Here is a 23,634-nt window from a genome sequence, read left to right on the forward strand (position 1 = left end):
CGAGTGTGGAATATAAGTGAAATGCTTTTCGAAGAGGGATCAAGATGAAAAGAAAAATGAGGCCAGCATTTTGTACTCTAGTGAAACTATAAAAAAGAATGTAAATTAGCCACTGGGATATGTCCAAAGATCTCAGTAGCTTCATCGAGCATCCATCATTCTAAGATACCCAGCTACACTAGGAGGACGAATAAGATACTTCGAGCTAAGAGTGAACGAATTGAATGGAGCAAGGAGCAAGACTTTAGTCTCGTAACTTGTATAAAAAAGGCACTTTAGTGATCTGGCCAGCTCTAAAACTTGACGAAGTCGCTTGGGGGCTGCTGAGCCGTGATAGGCGCAACCATATCAACGTCAGCATACTATTTTGACAAGTGTTAGTATAGACATACCACTTACGTACTATTAGATCTCCCTTGACACTGTGACAAGTCAGAGGATTATAAGAAAGTTCGAATTCATCATGAGTTTGTCGATCTTATAAACGCGTACTTTTGGCCCCATGAGTCTGGTATCGAGGGACCAGGATACAGGAATTCCAAGCAGCCTGCAGCTGGCTAGCCCTTGCGTCCTTCGCTAAGCTATTGCAATTACTTGCCAAACTACTTCACTTTAGCTAGAGTACTCGCAGTGGTTAATATTGAAGTTGATCACATATGCGGAATTCTGACGCCACAAAATATCCATATATGTTTTCCTCTCGAGATAATGATATCTCCTGTACAAAAGCCGCCCTGTGATATCGCTTCCAGATCTGAGAGAATTCGACATCATGGTAGAATGAACCATTACACAAGCTGTTAATGATCACCAAGCCCCCACACGCGGGAGGGAGCTACCCCTTAGATCTATCGTAAGACTGATAATAGATCAACGTTGGACGTAAGACTCCATAGAGTACATATAGAGGCGTCTATCGGCTGTGGAACAACAGTAAAAAATAGCCAGACCCCATGATTAACCACTTTCAAGATGAAAGTCACACATAAGACGACAGATATACAGCTACCTAAAGCGGTACTGGACACGACTCTTAATGACCATTACCGCCAAGCTGGATCTGAATACCGCAACAAACGAATTGGCCAAGTACTCAGTAGTTTCAGCGCTCTGGTACCACCGAGTTCCAAGATTACCCCTAACCACAAATACATCTACCAGGGTGGCCCCTTTACAAGCAGTAAGGGGTCACGTACAGAGAAGGAGGATTCAGCAACGGCCATCAAGCATCTGTCACTCGTAAATCAACGGGGCGCTTTCGTATGTGGCACAGCGCCAGTCATCTTCTTCTATATGGACGGAGACTCAAAGAAGAGAGACCATGATCGGAAACAGGTCGCCAAGACGTCGGCGACACTTCCCGATTGTCAACGGTTACAACCTGTCTTTTGTGAGGGACCTGATTCGATCCCTATCAACGAGACTGAAATTGACTTACTCGCCTGTGAAGTCGTTCATGATAGTTTAGAGAGACACAGCAACGTCGTTCCACTCGAGACACATTGGTTCCTTAACTCGAAGCGTGCCTTGGCAGACTCTGGTCTTCCTACACCGAAGTGTGTCATCATAACAGTCAAAGGTATCCCTACAGATGCGCAATCATGTTGCGCTCCTTGCACAGGCAGTGGTCTTGACAGCTTCGTTATTCCAGGAGACTGTACTGGTAACAGGGGAACATGGCTCAAAGAGCAGTCAGCGAATATACGACGCACTCAAGTCTCACCCCCTTCCATTCGTGCTCAAGAACCAAGCAACATTTGGTGGTGCAGGGACGTTCATTGCCAAGACTGAGGAGGAACGGCAAAAGATTATTGATAACCTGGGAAAGGGGTTTCTCGGCCGGTTACTCTCCTCTGTCAACGCGGATAACTCGCATCTCGAGCCCGCAACAATGCTTCTTTCAGACATGATACAAAATCCAATTGGTGACTATGGAATGACGGTTTTTAACAACAAGAAGGGGCAAGAACCAGTATTTCTAGGAGTGTCCAAACAGATGATTCAAGATGGTACAGCTTGGGTTGGAAGTACAATCGACTACCGCCAACAGAGCGAGTTGCGACTCAAATTTGAAACGCTCACGAACCAGATATCGGAATGGCTTCGATCGTACGAGTACATTGGTCCTGCAGGAGCAGATGCCCTTGAGGACGCAGATGGCTTTCACGTGGTTGATCTCAATGTTCGCACAACAGGCTCTTGCTGTCTGCGATTACTACGAAAACATTTTACAAACCGAGAACTTTACATTGCATCATCCTTCTCTACTGATGTGCAACAGCGTCGCGACGAGTTTCTGGATATGTTCAAGGCTGAGTTTCAAGACGGTCGTATGTGTGTGATAAGCTGGTATGAAGACCAAGAAAAGGGGAGCAGTTTAGCAGAGCTTGTTATTGGAGGAGAAGATGACGATAGATTGAAGGAACTCATGGATCGTGTCAATGAGATGTCGAAGAGTGTTACCTTTTAGCTTCAACCAATATGCTTGGATAATGCCGATGGAGGATATGCGAATGTACTATCGCAATTTGGGATTACCGTATTTTACCAGATGCAGATTCAGTTCGTATAGCAAATGTAGGGTCTCGACGGAGAATATGATCCGAATGTCATCGCAGGATAGGTCAAGACTCAGTGGTTGGTGGAACGTGAGAGGGCGGGGGATCAACACCAGGCGGCCGACCCTTGGGTGTTAGTGGCATAAGACAGTCTAGAATAGCTTCAGCCACTTGAGCTCAGGAACAAATTGGAAGAATAAACAATGATTACAAAGCCTCAAAATACGAGGAAATCAAGCATATTTCTAAGTCTATTTCCTAGTCTGAATACCACTCTTTTCAGTGTAAAGAATGATGTCGTTGGGAGGTGTAGCACTCAAGCTTTCAGCTTCAACCAACCACCATAAAATAGCTGCATGCGCATGGCTTGGTAATAGTCCAGTCAGCTCTCCCTCATCAACTAGACGCGGCTGAAACAAAGGTCAAAATCTCTATCCATCTTAGCAATCATACAAATAGAGCCTCCTCCTCATTCTTGTCTCCCACCCATCTTTCAATTTCCGTTGAAGCAAGATGAACTGTAACGAGCTCCAAGAACACTCCAAAGCAGATTGCTTCCTGGTCAAGAAGCCGAGGGCGTTGCAATGGTTCTACAAGGGGCAACTTATCAAGGAGAAAGAGGAGGAGCGCCAGGCTGGTCGCTTCGAGCTGTTCCTGGATCTCTTATGTAGGTATCTCCATGCTATCGTTCAGGCCTTGACTTACACTCTGTAGATGTGGCGATTGTCGCCAACTTCAGCGATGAGCTTGCTGAGCATCCTGATGGCGCTCATCTGGCAAAGTACATACTCATCTTTGCGCCGGCATGGCATATCTGGGCTGATCTCCGCGAGATCATGAACTCATATTATACCGATGATTTACTGCAGCGACTTGTTATTCTTTGGGTCATGGCGCTTCTGGTGCTGTATGCGAACAATGCCAACGATGCAGATGAGGATATTACAGCGATGCGGACTACTGCTGGAGCATACCTCGTAGCCCGCTTCACTACCCTCAATGTTTTCCTCGTCACCTCTTTCGCAGCGTATCAGCACCGCACACAGGCTCGGATCATGGCTGGTTTCATGTTTGTCGGTCTTCTAATCACCATCCCGCTCTTCCTTGAGGACATAAGCATTCGCGCAAAAGCCGCCATCGTCGCCGTGGGCATCTTCTATCAAGAGGCGACATGGGCGCTTACTCTGAGTCCCTGGATCAAGGCCAAGCTACATCTGACTTACAGTACTGCTGTTGACATTGCGCACGAGATTGACCGAATGGGCGCTTTCTTCATCATCATTCTCGGCGAGTTTGTGTACAGCATCATTGTTGGCAATAAGACAGGCATTGGCTTGACTTCAGGGTACGCAAAGGCTGTCTGCACGCTGATTATTGCGTTCGTGCTGAACTGGGTCTATTCCAGTGGCGATGGCAGTATTCAAGCAACACATCCGATTCGACGATCTGCCTGGACAGCCTTTGGCTTCTTTCTCTTGCATCTACCTCTATCAGCATCGTTTCTCATCGGAGGCCACATCGCAGCTGCGAGCACAGCGATTGAAGAGTTTGAAGACGGGCAGCGTTGGCTTCTCGGTGGAGGGCTTGGAGTTGGCATGTTTTGCCTCTGGGTTTACGGGATGTTATACCGGGTCGAAGGTGAGTGCACTCTATTCATGGGACAGACGACACGAATCAGTATGAGGTTGATAATTGCGATCATTCTCGTCGTCATCCCTGAGTCACATAACCATCTCAATGCAGAGAGCTTCATGTTCGTTATCATGGCTCTGTTTGCTTTCCTATTGATATGGGAGACCATTGGAGGCTTATCCAGGACTTCCAAGTTTTTTGAGCCTTGGACGAATAGAAATCCACCGCCGGAGGAGGATGACAGAGAAGGCTTGGCGGGCGAGTAATGGAATTATCAGGCACTTTTCGGAAAAGGGATTGATGTGTTGGATCGTGTTCGGATCATGGAGAATGATAGTGGAACCCTTCTCAGGCAGGACATCGATTGACTTGAAGCTATGGTGCACCGCCACAGCAAGCGATCGCCACTGTCTGCGTCATTCGTGGCGTATGCTATAATGAAGCTTTCTGGAAGCCGCGGGCTAAATACGATTAAGATTTTGGAATCTGGAGGAAAATGCCGTGAGGCAGCCTATGCATAGGTTGTCGTCTTTGCGCAGCACTTGAGTGGCATAACACTGAATAACCGTTTAAAATCCGAGAGAGAGCTAAGCTGTTCCAGGATCATCAATGCATGCATGCGCAAGCAACTCCAAGACGTGACCTGCAGAACGCACTGTAATTGTAACTGCAGCTGTAATTTTAGGCCACCTTGGCGCATGTCACTCATCTACCCATATCGTTCACTGCTATTTGGGTGCTTCTAGAGTCAGTCGCTAATGAATGGAAGGCTTGGTCGGAGACCGGACGAGGAAGCCGCGGACAAGGTGGCTGTGCTTTCTACATGACAGCTCTTGCACCAATGGCGTCACCTGTGCTTCGCATGTTGGGGGAGGGGCAACCGGGGTTTCGGTGATTGCCCCTCCAGCTCCAGATCCAAACTCATGTTGCTTCTCCAAGTGGCGTTGACGCGAAACATTCAAGGTCACAAGTGGCAGGTGCCAGATTGCCAAGGGAGATAGGTAATGTGCTTAAATAGTCCCTCGTAGTCTTAGCTTTAGCCTTAACTTACCTTATCCTTGGCTCTCACGTCTTGATCTCGATATTAAACTTCCCCTCTTTACCTTGACCTTACTTGTTCCTTGTACTACACGACCTACTTATACCCACCCGCTACATCATCGACTCTTGTTAATTCCTCAGACGTCGACCTACCACAAATTTCTCGCACAACATCGTTGTTGCACTCTATAACAACATCTTCATCGATCGTGTACTTTTCAAATCCTACTTCGATGGCCGACTTTGCTCCCCCGTCTGGTCCGCCTCCTCCTAAGGCCCCCGAGGTTCCTGCCGGATGGGCCGTGCGATGGAACGAACAATACAAGGAATGGTAAGAACTTGACTTTGTCCACGCGCGCGCAGCGTCGCTAACATGCGAATTACAGGTTCTACGTCAACATTTACACAAAACAATCGCAATGGGAAAAGCCCACTGCTCCCGTCTTTCCAGCTGATGATGCCGCGCCCGCCGGCCCTCCTCCCGGATACGACCAAGGCAATGCGCCCATCCCTACAGACACCAAGAAGAACCCCTACGAGGGCCATCGCGATCAGTCGGCTGGTGGTCCTTCCGAAGATGAAGACGCTAAGCTAGCTGCGAAGCTACAGGCCGAGGAAGACGCCCGCGCTCGTAGTGGTCCTGGTGGTCCAGATGTTCCTGCGGGATACGGAGCATCAAATAGTCCATACCCTCAGAGCAACAGTCCCTACCCCCAGAACAACAGCCCGTACCCTCAACAACAAGGGGGCAGTTCTTATCCCACGGAACTTCCCCCTAGAGAACGTGGTGCTAAGAGCGGTGGTGGATTCTTAGGCAAGTTGCTCGGCAAGGGCAAGCAGATGGCTGGAGGCCACCAACAAGGCGGTGCCGGTGGTTACGGCGGCTCGCAGGGTGGCTACGGAGGTGGTTATCCCCAACAACAGTACTACGGCCAACAGCCCCAAGGCTATCCTGGACAAGGTCCTCCAATGGGCTACGGCGCCCAACCTCACTACGGCGGCGGTTATGGCGCGCCGGGAGGTTACGGTGGCTATGGTGGCGCTCCTGGTTACGGAGCTCCTCATGGCGGCGGCTTTGGTGGTGGTGGCCGTAAACCTGGTGGTGGTGGTATGGGCATGATGGGAGGTGCTGCTCTCGGTGCTGGTGCTGGTTTGCTTGGTGGTGCCATGATCGCAAACTCTTTTGATAACGATGAACAAGACGCCTACCAGGATGGTTTCGGTAAGTTTCCATTTCAACTCTCCTTGAATCTAACAGCTCGCTAACTATCGTTACAGAGGATGGTGCTGATTTCGGCGATGATGGCGGTGACTAAGGAGCGTCATACGTTCTGCATGGATTTGCTGAAGAGGAGTTTCAGTGTGATATTTCCGACTTGCGCTCGAAATTGGTTTTGCTTTGAGATTTTTTGGGCAGGGCAGGAATTGGGTATGGAACGAGGATATGATGACAATAGGCTGTGCGTAACTACGCCGTGACTAGTAGCTAACTAAGTTTTATACCTCTACAACGAACTGATGAGGGGAGGTTCAACGGAATAATGATCATTGCTAAATGCATACAATGCCATATCTCATAATCTACTTCTCTATCGTCCGCCTATGCCCACAGGGCTGTGTATCCATCCAACTTTTGTAGTCATTATATACCCAATAACTGTGCGAGATTTACCGTCTCACGCCCTGGTTCTTAGTGTTGCCGTTACCACCATTGTTGGCTGGGGTGCTCTCCTTGGGCTTGGAACCGGCGAGATACGCAGCCATGTCGAAGTTGGTAAGAGGGTTGTCACCAGATGACTGACCGGTCATGGCAGCGCTCAGGGGGCTGTTCTTTCGCTGGGCCTCGAACTCGGCGCGCATCTCAGGGTCCACTGGATCTTGTTAGTATAAATCTGTTTGCGAGGGTGAACGGATACATACTGCTGTCCATGAGCTTCGGCATGCCCACCATGAGAACCAGACTGACGAGAGCCATAAGGATCATGGGGTTCTTGAGGATAGCAAAGACCGAGACTGCTATATGTTAGCGCTGATCAGTTCACGGAGAATTGAAAACCGAGACTCACACTGCGGCCTCTCCATAAAGTAATTCTTTCCCCCAATAGCCCGCAACTCAAAACCTCGTCCCTTACTCCCCTCCTTCACCTGCACAACCTCCCCCTTATTCCCCCAGTCATTGCCCCGATACGTCTCCCACGCCCTGACAATTCCCTCCTCCCCATCCTCCGCAAGCTGAACATCAATCCTCAGCGGATGAAACGCGTCAGTCGGACAGTGAACATCAGCAAGGTACGAGCCAGGCGTGACGTTGTGAAAGACAAAAGTGTTGGCGGAGGACAGCGGCGCGGAGAAGTGGACACCTGCGGAGGAGAGCGTGGCGTGCGTGTTGGCGGGGATGCTGAAGGGGTTGGGATTGGAGGGGAGATAGAGGGTTAAAGAGTCGGCGAGAGCCAGAGGGAAGAGCGCGAGAATAGCGCTGGTTTCGAAGGTGAAGCGCATTTTGGGCGGTGGAGGTTGTGAGAGGTGAGGTTAGATAGAGGTTGACATTGTGACGTTTTTGGTGCTGGAGGAGAGAACAAGTGGGCCAATCAGATGGGGGAAATGTGCGGGTGTGGCTTGGGATGACGCAGCCACAGTTGAGAGCTTCTAAGCTTGATATCAAGACATGCTGAGATTGAATAAGTAGTCAATTGGTATTCACGTTAAACAATCAATACTACTTTGAAGCTTTTAATTGTCGTACTCGACTGCTTTGTATATGCAATGTCTTCATTTTGACATCCGCAACACATCTTGTTCCACCGACACAAGAACATACCCCTCAATGTCTCACAATGTAAGTAAGGGGGAAAACGAAGTTGGCATGAAAAAGAGTGGCATAGACGCTCATCTAAATTACGCTCTTCTAAAAACTATTTATTTGGGTATCGAGTTCATCAAAGACGCATAAGTCCACTCCTTCGTTTCCCGTGATATGAATCAGACATTTCAGTTCATCCAGCGTCACAGATCGTATAACAAACACTTTTTGGTCTCATCAGCAGCATTATCCCTTCCCATTTGACAAAGAAATCCCTTTCCCTCAAGCCTCAGATGTGCCGTTGGTTGTGGCGCTCTTCTCCTTGAGCTCCTTGACCTCGGCCTCGAGGGCCTTGACCTTCTCGAGAGCCTCCTTCTTCTCGCCCTGGATGGTCTTGACCTTCTCAAGGGCGTTGCTGAAGGCGGACTGTGCTGTCTTTGTTTTCTCCTCGGCATCGGCCTTCTCCTTCTCCAGAGCAGCAGCCTTCTCCTCAGCGGCCTTCTTCTCGGCCTCCAGGGTCTTGGTCTTTTCATCTGCCTCCTTCTGCAGGGACTCAGCCTTGGCGACGGCATCGGCCTTCTCCTTCTCAAGAGCTTCGACCTTCTTAGCGGCCTCCTCAGACTTGGCGAACTTCTCCTTGAGCTCCTTGAGTTCGTCCTCAAGGGACTTGGTCTTATCGGCGGAAGACTTCTTCTCAGATTCGGTAGCAGCCTGGGCTTCCTCGAGCTGCTTCTTAAGAGCAGACTCGGAATCTTGAGCCTTCTTTGCGTCAGCCTCGAGGGCAGCAACCTTAGCCTCGGCCTCATCAGCCTTAGACTTCAATGACGCTTCAGTCTCCTTGGCCTTAGCCTCGGCCTCCTCGGCCTTGGACTTCAGTGAAGATTCAGACTCCTTAGCCTTGGCGGCATCAGACTCGAGGCTCTTGACCTTGTCCTCAGCCTCCTTGAGCTTGGCGTTCAAACCAGACTCAGACTCCTGGGAGTTCTTGGCGCTGGACTCAAGATCGGCGATCCTGGCCTCAAGCTCCTTCTTCTCCTATGCAAATGTTAGCGCCTTTAATAGGTATGTAATCATGGTGAGTATTTACCGCTTGGGAAGCCTTCAGGTCTTCCTCGGCCTTGGCAACCTGGGCCTTGGCCTCCTCGATTTCCTTCTCGAGCTCGGCAAGCTTTGATGTCTTCTCGTTGAGCTGCTTCTCGACAGACTCGCGCTCCTCATTGGCAGCCTTGAGCTTAGCCTCGGTTTCCTCCTGCTTCTTCTGGATGGCCTCGTGGTCGCTGGTGACGGTCTTGAGCTTCTCAGCTTGCTCATCACGTTCCTTCTTGAGGGCGTCGTGCTCGTCGGTAGTAGACTTGAGCTTGGCCTCAAGGTCGGCAGCCTCCTTCTTGATCTTCTCCAATTCAGCAGATGAGTCACCCTGAGCCTTGGTCAAGGCAGCGGTGTGGTCCTCGGTAAGCTTCTTCTGGGCCTCCTCGGCAGCAGCAAGATCCTTCTTAGCAGTCTCAAGGTCCTTGGACAGACCATCATGTGTAGACTGAAGAGAACCGTGCTTCTCCTTCCACTCAGCAGCATCCTTTTGAGCCGCGACAAGCTCGGAAGAAGAGTTGCTCTTGAGAGACTCATTGGTCTTCTCGAGGTCAGCAACCTTCTCCTTGAGCTCAGCAAGCTCCTTCTCAAGAGACTTATTGGTCTCCTCGAGAGTAGCGTACTTTGTCTGGAGGTCACCAAGCTCAGAGAGCTGCTTCTTGAGTTCAGACAACTCGTTCTCAGAGTCGGCCTTGTGCTTGTTGTGTGTTTGTTGGAGAGCATTTGTCTTCTCTTGAGCCTCGGCGAGGTCCTTCTTGGCAGTAGCGATCTGGGAGTCGGACTGCTCCTGGAGCTTGTCGAGTGTCTCTTGGAGAGCGGCGTACTTCTCCTCGGAACCGGCCAAGGCCTTCTTCTGCTCGTCGAGGGCAGTGACGGCGGCGGCCAGGTCGGTCTCGAGCTTGGCGTGGCTGGATTGTAGGGTGGTGAACTTGTCTTCGGAACCGGTCAGAGCCTGCTTGCCTTGCTCAGCGGCGCTGGAAGCGGCAGCAAGCTCTTCCTCAAGTGTGCTGTGGGCCTTGGTAAGAGTCTGATGCTTCTCCTCGGCCTCGGAGATCTGTGTCTTGAGAGTAGCAATCTCCTTGGTGAGAGCAGCCTCGAGGGCCTCGCGGGCCTCCTTGGCCTCAGCAAGCTCTGCCTTGAGGCTGGCGAGCTCATCGGCAATGGATTGCCTCTCCTGCTCCAGACCCTTGAGCTTCTCTTCGGTAGCAGTCAGGCTGGTCTTAGCATCCTCGAGCTCCTTGGCGTTCTTCTCAGCAGACTCCTTGGTAGATCGGAGCTGCTCGGAGGAGGAGTCACCGCCCTTCTTCAACTCTTCCTGCAAGATGGCGATACGGGCGTGAGTCTCATCAAGGGCAAGAGAAGACTGAGCCTCGAGCTCCTTGATCTTTTCCCTCAAATCCTCAGCATCTTTGGATACTGTTGTGCATTCCTTCTCCTTCTTTGAGAGGTCTTCCTCGAGGACGGCGATGGTTTCTTCCCTGTCGGCAAGTTGCTTCTCGAGAGCTTGTCGCGCTGCGACGGAGTCTTCACCGCTACTACTAGAGAATGCAGAGACAACGCCGCCCATATCGAATCAGTAATGGGGAATGTGGGGTGTTTAGAAAAAAAGTTTGAGGAGAGGAGGGGTCAGGAAGATGATCGGTAAGGCAAGAGAGGAGGAGAAGAGGGGAAGAAAGGAAACAGAATAGGGTCACTAGAAGATCGGGAATCTCTTAGAGTTTTTAGGTAAAAAAAGAGACAAAGAGGTTGGCTCGGCTGGAGGTTGGAGATGCCGTTGTTGAAGTATGAGCTTGAGGTGGTGTTGCAGTAGCGGCAGCGGATTATGGAGACGTAAGTTATGGGGGGACAAAAAAAAATCGTATCAGACCAGGCCAGGCCAGTCCGCCCCGGGCTCCAGTCCAGCTCCAGATTAGGTAGGCCACCATACCATGCGCTAAACAGCTAACCACCAACACTTATCACCAGGCTGTGATAATTTTCTCAGGCGGTCACCTCGGTGATAAAATGAAATGGCTGGGCCGTGCCGTGATTTGCACTTCGATTTACTGTTTCCTGTTCCTTCTCTGTATAATTTGGGTAAGTAGAAGGTGCCAAAGGGTCAATTGACGGCCTTACCGCACTTTAGCATGGGATCTTTCGGGTCTGAATTTGCTGCCCATCATCCAATATCCACGCAGCTTTTTTGTCCTCTAGTGGGGTTGTCAATGAACGACATGTCACCCTTGCAAGCTCCATCGTTCAGATTTTCAATCAACGTACATCCATATCCATATCCATTCCCGCTTGTACCTAGGTAAGGTAAGGCAAGGCAAGGTAGGTAGGGTGGTCATCCATGATGTGGCATGCTTTACCGCCTATCATTTGATTCAAGAAATGTCGCATTGTTACGTTGGCAGTTGAACAACGAGGCCGAGAATTGTCAATCAGACTACCTCTACTCGACTCAGACTCAGTCAGAGCCCAATATTCACTCCCAATTCCTCCCTCCCCTCCCTACCAAGACAAGACCAGACCCAGCCCCCCATGAACAACAAACTTTTTTGTTTTGGTCCCGCCAAAAGACTCCGCGCTTTATCACCCGACGACTCATGGGCCTGCCTCCTGGGTCCCGGTCTCGCCATCATGCACCAATTTCTATTGTATCCGTGCATTGTTTCCTCTATGCTGGACGTTTCGTCATTATCACTTGCATTGCTAGACCCTGGTGCTGCTCTTTCACATGCCTGTTATAGTCAAAGCTTTTATGTCGACATCCGTCATGATATGCCTGACCCGAACGATTTACTGAGTGAAACAAAGATTGAGACAAAGCTTCAACGGGCCTTGATGAAACATAGCCTGCAGAATGCTACCTTTGCATATGCAGGTGCCTATATATAAACAAACATGTCTCATGCTCGCTCTTTCTGGCCTCTGAGTCACTTTTCTCTCGCCTTTTTGCCAAATTACTTTCCAGATCGATCAATGTCCTTCCAAATAGATATCCAGCCGTAATTCCTCGGCTTGACCGTCAAGTAACCCCGGTTTATGCGAATCAGACTGGGGCCCCATTTGCTTTTTGCTCCGCCCAAGACTCCATGCGCTATCCTTCATGGACTCGTCATTACATATTCCATTTCAAATCAAATTAGAGTGTAATCAATGCATTGCCGGCATGAGAGGGGAGTGATTCATGTGAGTGTGCCATGATGGGACTAATTCTGAAAACCCATCATGTCCGATCTTGGCGATCATGCCCAGCATCAAAGTTGAGGTCGTTTCCGTTTTCAGGGGAACCTCAACAGACATCCTCTATTTCAAGAGTAGTCTACCTCAATTCACAGAGGTGCTGGTGTGATCAGCTTCCCGGTTGTGTCATTAAACAAAAGTCGAATATAGAGTCGAAGTCCGAAGTTACTCATCTAAACGTAGCTCGGAACGGCCCTTCAACCTTGACATCCCTGATACCTTCCGGCATCAGTCGCAGCCATTCATTCCAGCTTTCGAGGTCGACGTTGTCATCGTCCAGTCGAATAGACAAGTGTAATTGGGGACTGTTCTCATACGAAGAGAAACTTCCTCGCGTGGGGCTGTTCTGGTACACCGGAGAAAGGAAGATGGACGGAAGCCTCGAGTTGCCCGACATCATCATGTGCAGCGGCGAGGGGAAACTGGTCAATACTTCTTTCTCTGGATACTTGTCTTGGACCATTTTGGCGTACTGAGAGAACAAATTCGCGTGCAGCTCGGCAGCCGAAAGAGGACTCAAGCGTGCTGCCCGGACTCGCAGTTGTTCAGCAAGGGCCCGAGTGAATGCACAGCGATCAAGATCGTAATAATGCTCTTCTGATACCGAAGCTGCAAGTAGTTCCAGGACGCCCTGTTGTCGAACCATTCTGGACGATGGGTAATATGCAGCATCCATAATAATCAACGTATCGGCACAAGCCTCTTCGAGAGTTTGTTGTATACCACCCCACCGGATTGTTGAGGCTTGTTCTGGATTTCGCGAGCTGCCAAGTCTTAGCCGGTATCATCAATGCAGAAGGGGGTGGCAAACGGCATACCTTGCCAGAACCATCTCACGATTGCCATCGAGGTATGTATGTCCTGCGTAATAGACTATCTTCAACACATCACGCTCATCGCGGTCCTCGACAAACTCGTTGAGTGCCCTTGATAGCCACCTCCATGAGCTTTTGCAGCCGTCAGAGGACGACGGGATAGCTTGAACTTGAAAGTTGTAGCGATAATACTTATCAAAAACCTCAGCGAGCTCCCGGACAGCGGTCTGAATTATCGGGACCTCTTCATCGTCTTGCCAGAACAGGAACAGAACCTGCACAGAACTGTATCGATCCCGACTGGGAGTGGAAAGCATACGCCCCACATTGGATTGGAGGTCGTTCTTGAAGCTCTCGATGCCAGGTAAAGACAGGGATTTCTCGAGGCGAGGGCCCGATGGCAAAGGGGTACGAATTCGAGCGTCACTTAGCGGAGGTCGGCCGGGCAGGTTGGAGCCAGGAGTACTGGAATCGATATCCATTTCCTGGGTATCGTGGAACAAGGCTTGGACATTGGTGATCGCGGGGGCGGGGCTCAACGGTCGGCCGGCAGCGGCGAGGGAAGGTGCAATGTCCTGAATAGTCGGGCTATGCGAACGATGAAACTTGGTTACGACGTCTTCCCATGTCATATTATGATGACTGGGGTGGCACTGCAATAATGGAGACAAGGGTTGGCATATAAGTCCATATAAAAAGTTTGTGTGGCAGATAGAATGGGTATGACTTACAGCGACTCGCCGCCTCCTACAGTCAATGCATGCACCCAGCTTTCGAATGAGTGCAGCGCGTTCTCTGGACTGCTGAGAAAGGGGCCCGGTCCGTCTCCTGCTCGTGCGGCGGTTGTTAGAGACGTCGGAGCCATCCTTTATAGAGAAAATGGACTGGTGCAAGTTAGGAGAGGTGTCGGCACTGTACGATGTGTTATTGGTCTCTGTGGAGGCCAAGGTAGCGCTAGTGGCCTGAGTTGAGATGGAGGAGCATGTGTCCTTTCTCAGAGGCGGCGTAACGGGGTGGAGGTTGTGGTGAGGATGATGGTGCTGCTGCTGCTGTTGGTGTTGTTCGAACGTATAATGCGCCGGTGAGGTCGGCGACGGTTGGCGGAGCGGGGGAAGCTCATCTGGATTTGGCGCGAGTGGATGGGCGGAGACTGATGCGACAGCTGTTGCGGCGGCGAGAACAGCAGGCAGCGAAGCAGACTGAGCAGAGGGCGAGGGAATTGAAGGTAAGGATGGCGTCGGAGCGGTTTCGGATACAGAGGTCGGCTGCGATGGAGATGGAGACGGTGGAGGTTGCGGCTGTTGGTGTTGGTGTTGGTGTTGCATGGACGGAGCAGCAGGAGCTGGAGAAGCCTCGGCCATGCTGTGAGCGACAGAATTCATGCTGATAGGTAAAGAGATTAAATGAGCGTCAGAACTATTCAAACGCCCATTATCTCAAACTTGAGGGAGAAGAAGGGTTGAAGTAGGCAAAAACAGCTCGCAGATCAGGAAGCTTGCCAATAAGCCAATTGCTTAGATATATATCTGTATTGCCAGTGGGTGTGTCAATTGTGTATGTGCAGGCGCAAGCATACGGCACAGGCTGCACAAGCGATGGGCGCGTTGATATGTGTGCGTCGATGGTACCGTAAGTAAGAGAAGTGTTCACCCCACCATCAAATATTTCCAGCCTCAGCAAATAGAAGCGCCAGCAGTGTATAGATAACCGCAGCTTTGCAGGCGCACTGAACGAGTTGTAGATGCTGGGAGAGGAAGATCCGCAGAAGCAACTTTGTGCCGAGATGGTGAACGGCGAGCTTAGAAGGGCTTCTGTGTGGGGAAATCTTGAGTTGGTAAGGCAGAAAATTAAACACCCTGGGGCGAACTGAGAGACGCAGAGACAAATGGATAGAAGATACTGAAATACTGTGCAATTCAATTGATCGCAGCGGAGTGCAGTGAGGCCCGGCGCAAGTAATGTATAGAGATATGGAGTGGTAATAGCAGACCAACGATGATTAAGCCGACGATGAGCTTCACAATTGGACCTTGAACAAGACGAAAGTGTATCAACGTCTAGCTAGGTGCGCGATGCAAGATAGCCAGTGGACGATACCTCAATTCGTTGCAAGACGCCCAGTTTCGGCTGCTAGCTTGTGGGATCGAAGGAAATGTTTGGTCGGATCAAGGTGACCTGAAGGCGAGATGAGAGTCGTATATACGAAAAGCCGGCCTATGATGTACTAAGACGGATTTCAAGATGTCGTTCAGGTGAGCGGGAAGCGTAATGGTGAAGCAATGAAGCAGACCAAGGTCACTTGAACAAGAAGATGGGATGCTAAAGAGAAATAGCTAACAAGAGCAAGAAAAAGACAGCGCAAGTTCATGCCATGGAAAGAGACCGAGAGTGTTCCGTCGTCGCGAAGACTGACCTGAGATGAATGGAGTGGCGTGTAAAAAGGTGAAGAAAGCGGAGGGGAGGGCGTGGGAGAGAAAGCTACAGCTGTGACTCGACCAATCAGACAGTAGTTTGGAGGGTCTCACAAGCGAAAGTGGGGTAGGGGCGTGCGCGGAAGCAATTAGGTACTAACTCACCATGCACGGCGGAGAGGAGCGCTGCTGGTGACAATGCCCGCCAGAGGGGAAGTGGATTTCCCCGGGAAGCAGGAGATCAAAATGAGGTAGCTTTTCACGGCAAATGCATGGACTAGGTACCTGAGGTGAGAGTAAGGGACCGGCCCGGGAATACATTGGCTTGCATTTGGGGGGACCTGAGATTGGGTAAAATGGAACGATTCAATGAACGGAGTAGCCTTGACTTTGATGGTCACTGGATTTCTGGAGTAAGGTGGGTTCAAGGTCAGTCGAGGTCAGAAGCCGAATATGGACAATCAATACCGAGTCGAAGTAACTGCCCATCCAAGCATTGGCTGAGAGACATACATTTGTTGGGGATTTCTCACGAGCAAGACTGAGATAAGATGCATGTCTTAATCATCAGACCAAAAAAATCCAACATTTCTCAAAAGGCCAATGACAGACAAGTCGACCGTGGGATGAGGTTCATGAAGCAAGACAAGGTGAGACGATTTAGGCTAGACCCGGCTGTAAATCCCGGCCGAGGTGAGCGGTAAATCTCGGTATGAAATGGAAAATGGCAGCACCTTCCGTTTGACATCACAACGGTTTAAGGAATCAATCTCGAGTCTCGAACATCCCAGGAGTAAGGATCTTGACAACAGAACCCAATTGATCAAATCTGCATCCCACTAGACTGGTTAAGCTACAGTAGCGTTATGTGATGATACGCGGCTCTGGCGGCAAATGCTAAGGTACCCTTGTTTTCTTGCTTGCTCTGCCCTGTCTGCAATGTACTGTACCTTCCCATATTAACATGCGCTTGTAACGTGACGACGTGGGTTTCTGGTGTTCCTGCCAATCCAAACATCACATCAGTAAAGGACTTTCCTCGGAATTGCTTTCTTTTTCGGAGGCAGTACATCTCATCTCCCCACTGAATCCCCCTCAAATGTGATCCAATCTCTTCTTTAACCGTACCCAAATATGTCGATTTCAACCGCACATCGGCTATTGGCACTTGACATGTCAAGATCGAGCAACATGTCAGACGAGGCGATATCGGCTCAACAGGGCTCTAGTCAATTACTCCGAACATTGGGCCTTTGATCGAACGAAGGAGGTTGCGATGTTCAATACTCGAGTCTGTATAAATCCGCCCACATCAAGCTTCATCTGACCAGACTGAACGATTACAATGCACTGGTCCATATGCACGCTAACATACCCCCCGGACATCTCAAAGAAGCAATCACCCACATCTTCTTCGAGGCAGAACTGGGGGAGGCATCTATCAGCCAATCTTAAGCCAGCAAAGCAAGAACTCGATCAAAATGTGCTATGCTGGGATCAAGTTCAGAGATCCATCTGCTTCATGGAACCATCTCCCAGTTCAAGTTTAAGGTCAGACAGTCTGCGTGTAACCCGTACCACGGACTGATGGATGGCTAAACCCTGTGCGTCGCATGGCATGCCTATGGCACCCTGTGAAGAGATCCGTGCAAGGACCCGTTGTCCAAAGCATCTGTTTGACCGGAGGTGCAACACCGAGCACAGACGATACAGCTCCCCTGGCTCTCAACGTCACAAGCTGGGACGCATCACGTCGTTGCCTTCTTCATTATCGGAAGCGAAAAGCTACCCAACATTCTCTTTTTCCCCTCTCCTTCTCAGTTTCAAGATCATGCTCTCGTGGGCTCTTTGGATTCTGAATTCGCGACTGCAAGCATAGACAATATGTCTCATGTTTGCATTCTGCGTTTCCACCCCCATGAGGTGACCGGGTTCCGTCACCGGCGGGTGGGTTGTCGCGGCCAGCCTCGTCGGCAGCTGCAACCTATGCTAAGACATGCTATGCTTGCATGAGTGTTATAACACTACGTAGTTGAGAAGAACATCAATTGGCCTTTTGTACCGTCATTATCTTTTGTCCCAAAGCAAACCAATTAATCGACGCCACCGATTGGCCGTAGCCTACTTACGTTAGGTTCTTATTCGTTTCCTGATGACACAAGTCTTTTTGTACGTTGGAAACATTGTTGCCAACTCTCTCACTCGCAACATCAAGCTTTTCAATATCTCAAGCTCGACAGAGATGGTAAACAGCGCTGGACTTGCGACCTTGCTTCTGTGCTGATACAAGGCCCAGCCTTAAGATGACGTGTGGTATTGAACCGACTTCCCCCTTGACCATATTTCTTCTATCGAGACAAGCCAAGTGTAGGATGCCGTTGAGGCTCGATACATTACCCGCGGTTAATCACTTACACCTGGACCAGCTCAACGCACCTACCGCTCACACTACTGCGAGTTAGAGCTTGGCTCCCACAAATTGTCTCCATACACTTTAGTACTGGTGGTTCCATAGGCGCGCCTCCATATTGCAGAAGCAGCTCTTAAGCCATCCAAGGAGAAAGAAACCACTCAGACTAGCACTGCACGGAGTGTTGTCATTCGCCGCCCGCCGACCCCCGTTCCGGTTCGGTGAGAAGGATGTGTGGCCCGTACCCACGCTACATCGAAGTGATTCGGCTTTGAACTCGGGAAGAAGCACCACAAACTCAATTTGTCAACCAGGCACGTTGTTTGATGGTGGTTGTTAGTGAACGGTCAGTTTTTTGCTGCAGAGCCCCAGGCACATGGCCGACCGTCCATCATCCGTCATCCCGTCCCTCCAATTATTGTTAGTTATCACCTGAAGTATTAACCACGCACCCTGTTCTATGTACGGCAGACTGTTCCTTGGGGCATGCACGACAGAGCTGCCTTGCACTAAAATTCGGAAAGCATAAATTCTATTACGGCATTACAATTATCAAATCGACTCGATTAGATTGGACCGGCAGTGGCTGAATTCCGCCCAACTTCGACATGAAAAGAAATTTTGTCTTTCAGGTGCTTGATCGGCTCACCTCACCCCAGAATTCGTGAAGAGAAATCATCGGCAGCTAAGGGACCTAGATGCCAAGGGCCCATTATCATTATCAGGGGTCCCTACTGGCCAAGTCCTGGGTCAATTCTCCGCCCCCATGCTCACAAACCAAAGCAAGGGCCCAGTCTTTTCTTCTTTTCTTCTTGCTGAAGCCTGTGGGCCTAACATCTGGGGCAGGTTCAAACAGATTCACCGAGGTTAAGTCGAATGCTACGAAGCAAAGCCGCTCACCTCGTAAGTGCACAGTCTTAGATGCAATGTTACTGCGGATGTCTTGAGAACGGTTGTGGATGTGCAGCCTTGTTACAAGACGGTGACTGAGACCTCTACATGGTCACACACATTGTCAGTTGTCTGCCTGCCTTCAAGTCGGTCATTCTCTCATATGCTTATGAGCATAGCAAGCCCATATATGATCCCATATTCATGACTTGAATCATTTTATGTCTCAGTATTCCTGCAATGTGGTGTATGCCACCTCTTGGAACAAAGAGGGTGTTGTGACACACATCAAACTCCCTTTCACCCCAGTCGAACCTGGCTCCGGGTCTTCACCGAGATCTTTTCACGAGACATCATCAGATCCGATCCACTTTTCAGTTCTCGTTGTTGGTCCAAGCTTGAGCAAGGACTCGTTGATTCATCGGCACCATGTTCCTTTTTGACGGATGGGCAACCGACCCCGACGTGACTCTAAGTCCTTTACAATAGGCCAATCGGTGTTGCGATCTCCACCAAACACATTAGATTCACCGATACAAGGCGTCTTCAACCGACGGAGAAACAATCCGAATGCTCTTTATTTCACCAGTTCGATTCTGATTAATTGGGTCGAGGACGTTAGATTCACGAAGCTGACACATTTGAAACCCCATGGCATCTGACGGAGCTCTCACCTTCATTTCACGTCACATTAGCACGACGCTTGACATATTTCCAGATCACCTCATGTTGGGCTCAGGTTCTCCTGCTACATACATACCGCACAGCTGTTGAAGGTCAGGCAGTGACTCCGGACTTGTCTCCGGTGCTGGTTCCCGAATATCGAAAGGCACTTGCCGGACTGGGCCCCGTACCCATGCGGGATTGGACAGAGCTTTCGTCTTATCGGTTCATCGTAGGCCGAGAAGACCGTCCCGGTACCTCCTCTCGTAGGCATCCGCAGTGGCGGAATGACCGCGGTGTAACTGCCGCCTACTTCACGCCTTACTATAGACCCCAGCTGCCGCCTGTATTTGAGTATGCACGGAGTCTATAGACTTTTCGATGTGCATCATGGGTGCTGCCTCCCACGCATCGAGACCTCCAATGACAAAAACCCTGGCTTTTTGCGAACTTATGGAGACTACATGGTGACAATGTAAGTCGATCGGCATCCTTTTGGGATACCGCTCATGTGATCTTCGGTATTCTTGAATCAAGCTGTTGAGTGGGTTGTACGCTTTGTGAGCCTGAGCAACGTGGTTCAGTTTCGTGCGATATTTCAAGGATCGAAAATGTATACTCCTCATATTGGCATCCTGCTACATGACATGCATCTAGCTACTCCGGTAGTGATGCTTCATAACCATGGAATGGAACAAATATACAAGAAGACGCCGACAAGTTATTAGCTTAAATGAGATAGAGATTCTTGCCACCATTCAAACCATTATAATCACCATTTCTGATTCTTTGTCCATGGAGAGCTCTTAAGCTCGCCCTTATCATTCTTACTTGTCCCAATCTCATCACGTTTGTCATCAACTAATCTCCCCCATTCAAGCAGTAGTCTGAAGAGATAGACTTCTTTATCCTTTTCTCCTAACGCTTGGTTTGCCCACTTGGCACCCTGCTGTGCAATCCAGGCGCCATCCTTGGCCAGCCCCTTCATGTCAGTATCGCGCCCGTTGAGGTATGCTTTCTTCTGTGTACCAGTAAAGTATGTCAGGGTGGTGTGCAAACCCTGATAACGCGTATCGATGGGCACGAAATGCAGCCAGGGAATCAGGCGATCGCTATACCACGTACGGAAGATGGTGGAGATAAAAGGTACGCTCTTTGAGCGGAGCACGCGGAGAAGGTCGGGTGAAGGCCCGTGGTCCTTATCCAAGAGGAGGATGTAGCGGTATTCGAGGGGTTCCTGGTCCTGAGCTTCGTTGACGATGGGATACGTCTGATGAAGAAGCTCACAATTGGGGCCTATGCAGCCTGTGTAATTGTTCATGCCGACACTCGATGGAAGGACAAGATTCGCTTCCGTAATTGGTACCTTTTCATGTCGGTATACTGATGCGTCTTTTGCCGTTGGAAGAACCATCGAGACCTTGTCCTCGGGATTTTGGTTACCCAACATATGAAGGAGCCGGAATTTATGATTGCCGCGCAAGGCCTGGTCTGAAATAACGCCATTATCAGTTTGACCACGCCAAAACATGGCGTCGTAGCGACGGTCAAAGTTCCAGCCTATATCAGCTCTGTCGTCGTCTTCCTGTGGAAGAGGTATTAGGATGTCATTGAACGGCTCCGACTTGGAGAACCCAAACAATGGCAAAAGGTCCCTGATTGGTTCCGCATGAGGACTTGAGAGAGACATGCCGTGGAGGTACTTGAGATCAGGCTGGAAGCAGTACTGGAGTGATCGTTCCCAGTTGACCATGAGTTGCGCCTTTGAGTGCCTTCGTACGCACTCGGCGCAAAACTCTCCAATGTTCCAGTGCGGGTTGGTTCGAGTTCGTGAGCCAGGAGGGCATGCTTCAACCTGCATCTGGCGATAGTTGGCTGGGCTTATCATGGAGGGCTCCCTGTCTTGGGGATAATCTGGCAGCGCTGGCAAAGGGGCAGGCACGGGAGTCTCTGCAGATCTGGCTTCCTTTACTTGATCTGCGTCATCTTCTTTGACTGCCCTCTTCGATATCAGATTGACGATTGGGGTCAGGTCAGCTCTGCTGTGCCCATTCGCCGTCTCCCATGATGGAAGAATCCGTGGTGTAATTCCCAAATTAACGGGAAAGAGTATGTCAGGGAGAAATTTAGCAAACTTGTTGATGGTTACGACGAGGCCGTCCAGCACCTCGGCATCATGACCAGTGACTTCAGGTAGCCTCGATGCATTACCGTCCTTGATACCGATTGTATGGATGCCAGGCATCTGAGACAATATGGAAGCTCGTTGTCGAAGTTTGTTGGGTGGGATGGCTCTGAATGGGGCCAAATCTTGGTCGATCTGATCAAATTTATCAATGACAACAGTATCTTTGGCCAGGTCATACCAATCTGGAAATGCCGGGGGAGGATCCCGTCCTTCATGTCGTTCCTTATAGATCTTGTGAGCGATAGGAAGACTCCCACTTGTGCTCGCTTCCTGCATCCAACGGTCTTGCCTGATATTGGCTCTGTAAATGAAGTCATTGACAGGATGACGCTTGAAAGTCTGCGGATCCGACTTGGCAATGAACACAGTAGTGCCCACAACAAGGCCAACGAGGAGAGCCATGAGAACGAATCTTCTGATGAAGATGACAGATTGAATACCATGAGTGTATGTAAAGATGATCATGCCGAAAGCAATGAAGTAAAGTGGCGTGATCTCATGAAGGCGTGTAGGGTGAAGGTAGTCTCCGTAGTTGAAGATGTTATGGCAGGCCTTTGCTGTTCCTACCAGAAAGGTGATGATAGCGGATGGTGTAAGCGGTGATGTCTCGCAGACCCAGAACGTAGCTGAGATCATAAGTGCTGCAAAGGCAACACTGTCGACGATGATATCAAATCCGTAGAGAAAGCCAAACCCAGCGTGAAGCACAGACGAACCCCTGAAAAGCCTGCTCCCCACCCACACAAGGCTCATCGATATCGAAGAGAGGGTCAAGACCGTACCCAAAGTCCGTAAACGAAGCTTAGCTGTGCGCGACCAGGCGAGCAAGCGCCAAAGAAGAATCACGATGATGGCATCAAGCACAAGTCCCATACACTGCAAAGCAAGGGTTGACCGCTTGCTCTCGAGGAGTTCAAAGCAATAGTATGTGGAGCGTGTTATGCGGCTTGTGGCGTAGTATGTGCCTGTAGAAAACACCACGAGACTAGACACCGCCATAGTGAGCATAACTCTTGGGCCACTGAACCAGTCGACCAAGTCATCAAAGCATGAACGCCAGGGGTCATCAGGGTCTTCTGGCGGTGGAAAGCCCCATTTTCTTCGAGAGGTGAAGATTTCATAAGCGAAAAAGAGAAGTGGTAGAAAAGACTGAACGATTGTAAGCTTCCCTACGATCCATTTGTGATAAAGGGCATAGTCTCACCTCGAGGCCAGGGGTTGCACATTGTTGCTGATAATTGACACGATGGAATATTTCCAGCCTCAATACAATGCATAATACAAGGATCGGAAGGGAAAGTCTTCTTGGCCTTCCAGGAAGATGTGTGTTCTGCCCCTTTCGAGCATCATGTGTACCATCAAGTAGAGAGCCTTGACGACGATGTGTCGTGAAGCGTCCGTCTGCACCAGGAAACCACTTGGTTATACAACTGACTCCGTAGCATACTAATCCAGAGAGAAGAAATACAAGAAATGATGATAATCTCGGACTCTCTAAGCAATATCTCATGTTAGGTCTGGCTGCATATCTGGAACGACAGGGCTAGGACTAACCTGTTAGAGAATGGCGTTCAAGGGTTTGAGATATGTAAAAGAATGAAGAGGCAGCACTATAAACAACATTAGTTATTATACATTTTGAGACTTGATAAAGAGGGGGGAATGTACCATAAGGCAAACAATTGAACCACTGTATCTCCAGCCATGATGGCTTTATCAGCACCCTCAGGGCCAAGATAGACTGAAACAACAAATATTTAAGCTTGGAACGCCTCCAAACCACTCATGTCGTCGCAGTCCGGTGTTTGACTCTCAACCAAAGCATAGATATTAACTCCAAGTCAGTATTTTCATCAATCGCAATTTCATATCGTCGTCATGATAGAGAAAACACAAGACAACACCCCTGCT

The 23,634-nt window shown here is 49.8% G+C and overlaps 7 protein-coding genes across 11 annotated transcripts; 3 read left to right on the forward strand and 4 right to left on the reverse strand.

Moving 5' to 3' along the window:
* Positions 1–972: 972 nt before the first annotated feature.
* FOIG_00400 (uncharacterized protein) lies at positions 973–2,470 on the forward strand (the record flags this gene model as incomplete). Its single annotated transcript, XM_031196525.1, has 2 exons — positions 973–1,579; positions 1,626–2,470. 2 exons carry the CDS (start codon positions 973–975, stop codon positions 2,468–2,470), a joined length of 1,452 nt encoding a protein of 483 aa, XP_031072292.1.
* A 354-nt stretch (positions 2,471–2,824) lies between these two features.
* Positions 2,825–4,771, forward strand: FOIG_00401 (uncharacterized protein). Its single transcript, XM_031196526.1, has 2 exons — positions 2,825–3,225; positions 3,273–4,771. Exons 1-2 carry the CDS (start codon positions 3,072–3,074, stop codon positions 4,454–4,456), a joined length of 1,338 nt encoding a protein of 445 aa, XP_031072293.1. The 5' UTR covers positions 2,825–3,071; the 3' UTR covers positions 4,457–4,771.
* A 334-nt stretch (positions 4,772–5,105) lies between these two features.
* Positions 5,106–6,915, forward strand: FOIG_00402 (uncharacterized protein). Its single transcript, XM_031196527.1, has 3 exons — positions 5,106–5,562; positions 5,618–6,453; positions 6,510–6,915. The coding sequence occupies exons 1-3, from the start codon at positions 5,465–5,467 to the stop codon at positions 6,545–6,547; spliced, it is 972 nt and encodes a 323-aa protein (XP_031072294.1). The 5' UTR covers positions 5,106–5,464; the 3' UTR covers positions 6,548–6,915.
* Positions 6,531–7,874, reverse strand: FOIG_00403 (uncharacterized protein). Its single transcript, XM_031196528.1, has 3 exons — positions 7,298–7,874; positions 7,152–7,244; positions 6,531–7,102 (listed from the first exon to the last, which is right to left on the reverse strand). Exons 1-3 carry the CDS (start codon positions 7,728–7,730, stop codon positions 6,900–6,902), a joined length of 729 nt encoding a protein of 242 aa, XP_031072295.1. The 5' UTR covers positions 7,731–7,874; the 3' UTR covers positions 6,531–6,899.
* Positions 7,875–8,077: 203 nt separating this feature from the next.
* On the reverse strand, positions 8,078–10,971 carry FOIG_00404 (uncharacterized protein). The gene is made up of 2 exons (XM_031196529.1): positions 9,119–10,971; positions 8,078–9,066 (listed from the first exon to the last, which is right to left on the reverse strand). Exons 1-2 carry the CDS (start codon positions 10,682–10,684, stop codon positions 8,314–8,316), a joined length of 2,319 nt encoding a protein of 772 aa, XP_031072296.1. The 5' UTR covers positions 10,685–10,971; the 3' UTR covers positions 8,078–8,313.
* A 638-nt stretch (positions 10,972–11,609) lies between these two features.
* FOIG_00405 (uncharacterized protein) lies at positions 11,610–15,638 on the reverse strand. Of its 4 annotated transcripts, XM_031196532.1 has the most exons (4): positions 14,079–15,556; positions 13,892–13,988; positions 13,164–13,813; positions 11,799–13,109 (listed from the first exon to the last, which is right to left on the reverse strand). In XM_031196532.1, the coding sequence occupies exons 1-4, from the start codon at positions 14,540–14,542 to the stop codon at positions 12,515–12,517; spliced, it is 1,806 nt and encodes a 601-aa protein (XP_031072299.1). In that variant the 5' UTR covers positions 14,543–15,556; the 3' UTR covers positions 11,799–12,514. The 4 variants fall into 4 exon arrangements, with proteins under 4 accessions (XP_031072298.1, XP_031072300.1, XP_031072297.1 ...); XM_031196531.1 differs by having other exon boundaries at positions 11,610–13,109; positions 13,892–15,638; XM_031196533.1 differs by having other exon boundaries at positions 11,610–13,813; positions 13,892–15,638.
* A 913-nt stretch (positions 15,639–16,551) lies between these two features.
* FOIG_00406 (uncharacterized protein) lies at positions 16,552–23,618 on the reverse strand. Of its 2 annotated transcripts, XM_031196534.1 has the most exons (4): positions 23,392–23,618; positions 23,278–23,333; positions 22,928–23,217; positions 16,552–22,872 (listed from the first exon to the last, which is right to left on the reverse strand). In XM_031196534.1, the coding sequence occupies exons 1-4, from the start codon at positions 23,427–23,429 to the stop codon at positions 20,308–20,310; spliced, it is 2,949 nt and encodes a 982-aa protein (XP_031072301.1). In that variant the 5' UTR covers positions 23,430–23,618; the 3' UTR covers positions 16,552–20,307. The 2 variants fall into 2 exon arrangements, with proteins under 2 accessions (XP_031072301.1, XP_031072302.1); XM_031196535.1 differs by having other exon boundaries at positions 20,097–22,872; positions 23,278–23,618.
* Positions 23,619–23,634: the final 16 nt, after the last annotated feature.

Source organism: Fusarium odoratissimum, assembly GCF_000260195.1.
Source record: "Fusarium odoratissimum NRRL 54006 unplaced genomic scaffold supercont1.1, whole genome shotgun sequence".
In the NCBI taxonomy this organism is placed as follows: domain Eukaryota; kingdom Fungi; phylum Ascomycota; class Sordariomycetes; order Hypocreales; family Nectriaceae; genus Fusarium; species Fusarium odoratissimum.

Excerpts from the sequence above, each read along its gene's own strand:
- FOIG_00406 (XM_031196534.1), bottom strand. The coding sequence starts at position 23,429 with ATGGCTGGAGATACAGTGGTTCAATTGTTTGCCTTATG. Across the intron at positions 23,334-23,391 it reads GTTCAATTGTTTGCCTTATG|TGCTGCCTCTTCATTCTTTT; the intron begins GTACATTCCCCC and ends TGTTGTTTATAG. Across the intron at positions 22,873-22,927 it reads GTGCAACCCCTGGCCTCGAG|TCTTTTCTACCACTTCTCTT; the intron begins GTGAGACTATGC and ends ACAATCGTTCAG.
- FOIG_00403 (XM_031196528.1), bottom strand. The coding sequence starts at position 7,730 with ATGCGCTTCACCTTCGAAACCAGCGCTATTCTCGCGCTCTTCCCTCTG. Across the intron at positions 7,245-7,297 it reads CTTTATGGAGAGGCCGCAGT|TCTCGGTCTTTGCTATCCTC; the intron begins GTGAGTCTCGGT and ends AACATATAGCAG. Across the intron at positions 7,103-7,151 it reads GCCGAAGCTCATGGACAGCA|TGGACCCTGAGATGCGCGCC; the intron begins GTATGTATCCGT and ends AACAAGATCCAG.
- FOIG_00401 (XM_031196526.1), top strand. The coding sequence starts at position 3,072 with ATGAACTGTAACGAGCTCCAAGAACACTCCAAAGCAGATTGCTTCCTG. Across the intron at positions 3,226-3,272 it reads GCTGTTCCTGGATCTCTTAT|ATGTGGCGATTGTCGCCAAC; the intron begins GTAGGTATCTCC and ends TACACTCTGTAG.
- FOIG_00404 (XM_031196529.1), bottom strand. The coding sequence starts at position 10,684 with ATGGGCGGCGTTGTCTCTGCATTCTCTAGTAGTAGCGGTGAAGACTCC. Across the intron at positions 9,067-9,118 it reads ACCTGAAGGCTTCCCAAGCG|GAGAAGAAGGAGCTTGAGGC; the intron begins GTAAATACTCAC and ends ACATTTGCATAG.
- FOIG_00405 (XM_031196530.1), bottom strand. The coding sequence starts at position 14,542 with ATGAATTCTGTCGCTCACAGCATGGCCGAGGCTTCTCCAGCTCCTGCT. Across the intron at positions 13,110-13,163 it reads CGTGAGATGGTTCTGGCAAG|CTCGCGAAATCCAGAACAAG; the intron begins GTATGCCGTTTG and ends AAGACTTGGCAG.
- FOIG_00402 (XM_031196527.1), top strand. The coding sequence starts at position 5,465 with ATGGCCGACTTTGCTCCCCCGTCTGGTCCGCCTCCTCCTAAGGCCCCC. Across the intron at positions 5,563-5,617 it reads AACGAACAATACAAGGAATG|GTTCTACGTCAACATTTACA; the intron begins GTAAGAACTTGA and ends TGCGAATTACAG. Across the intron at positions 6,454-6,509 it reads CGCCTACCAGGATGGTTTCG|AGGATGGTGCTGATTTCGGC; the intron begins GTAAGTTTCCAT and ends CTATCGTTACAG.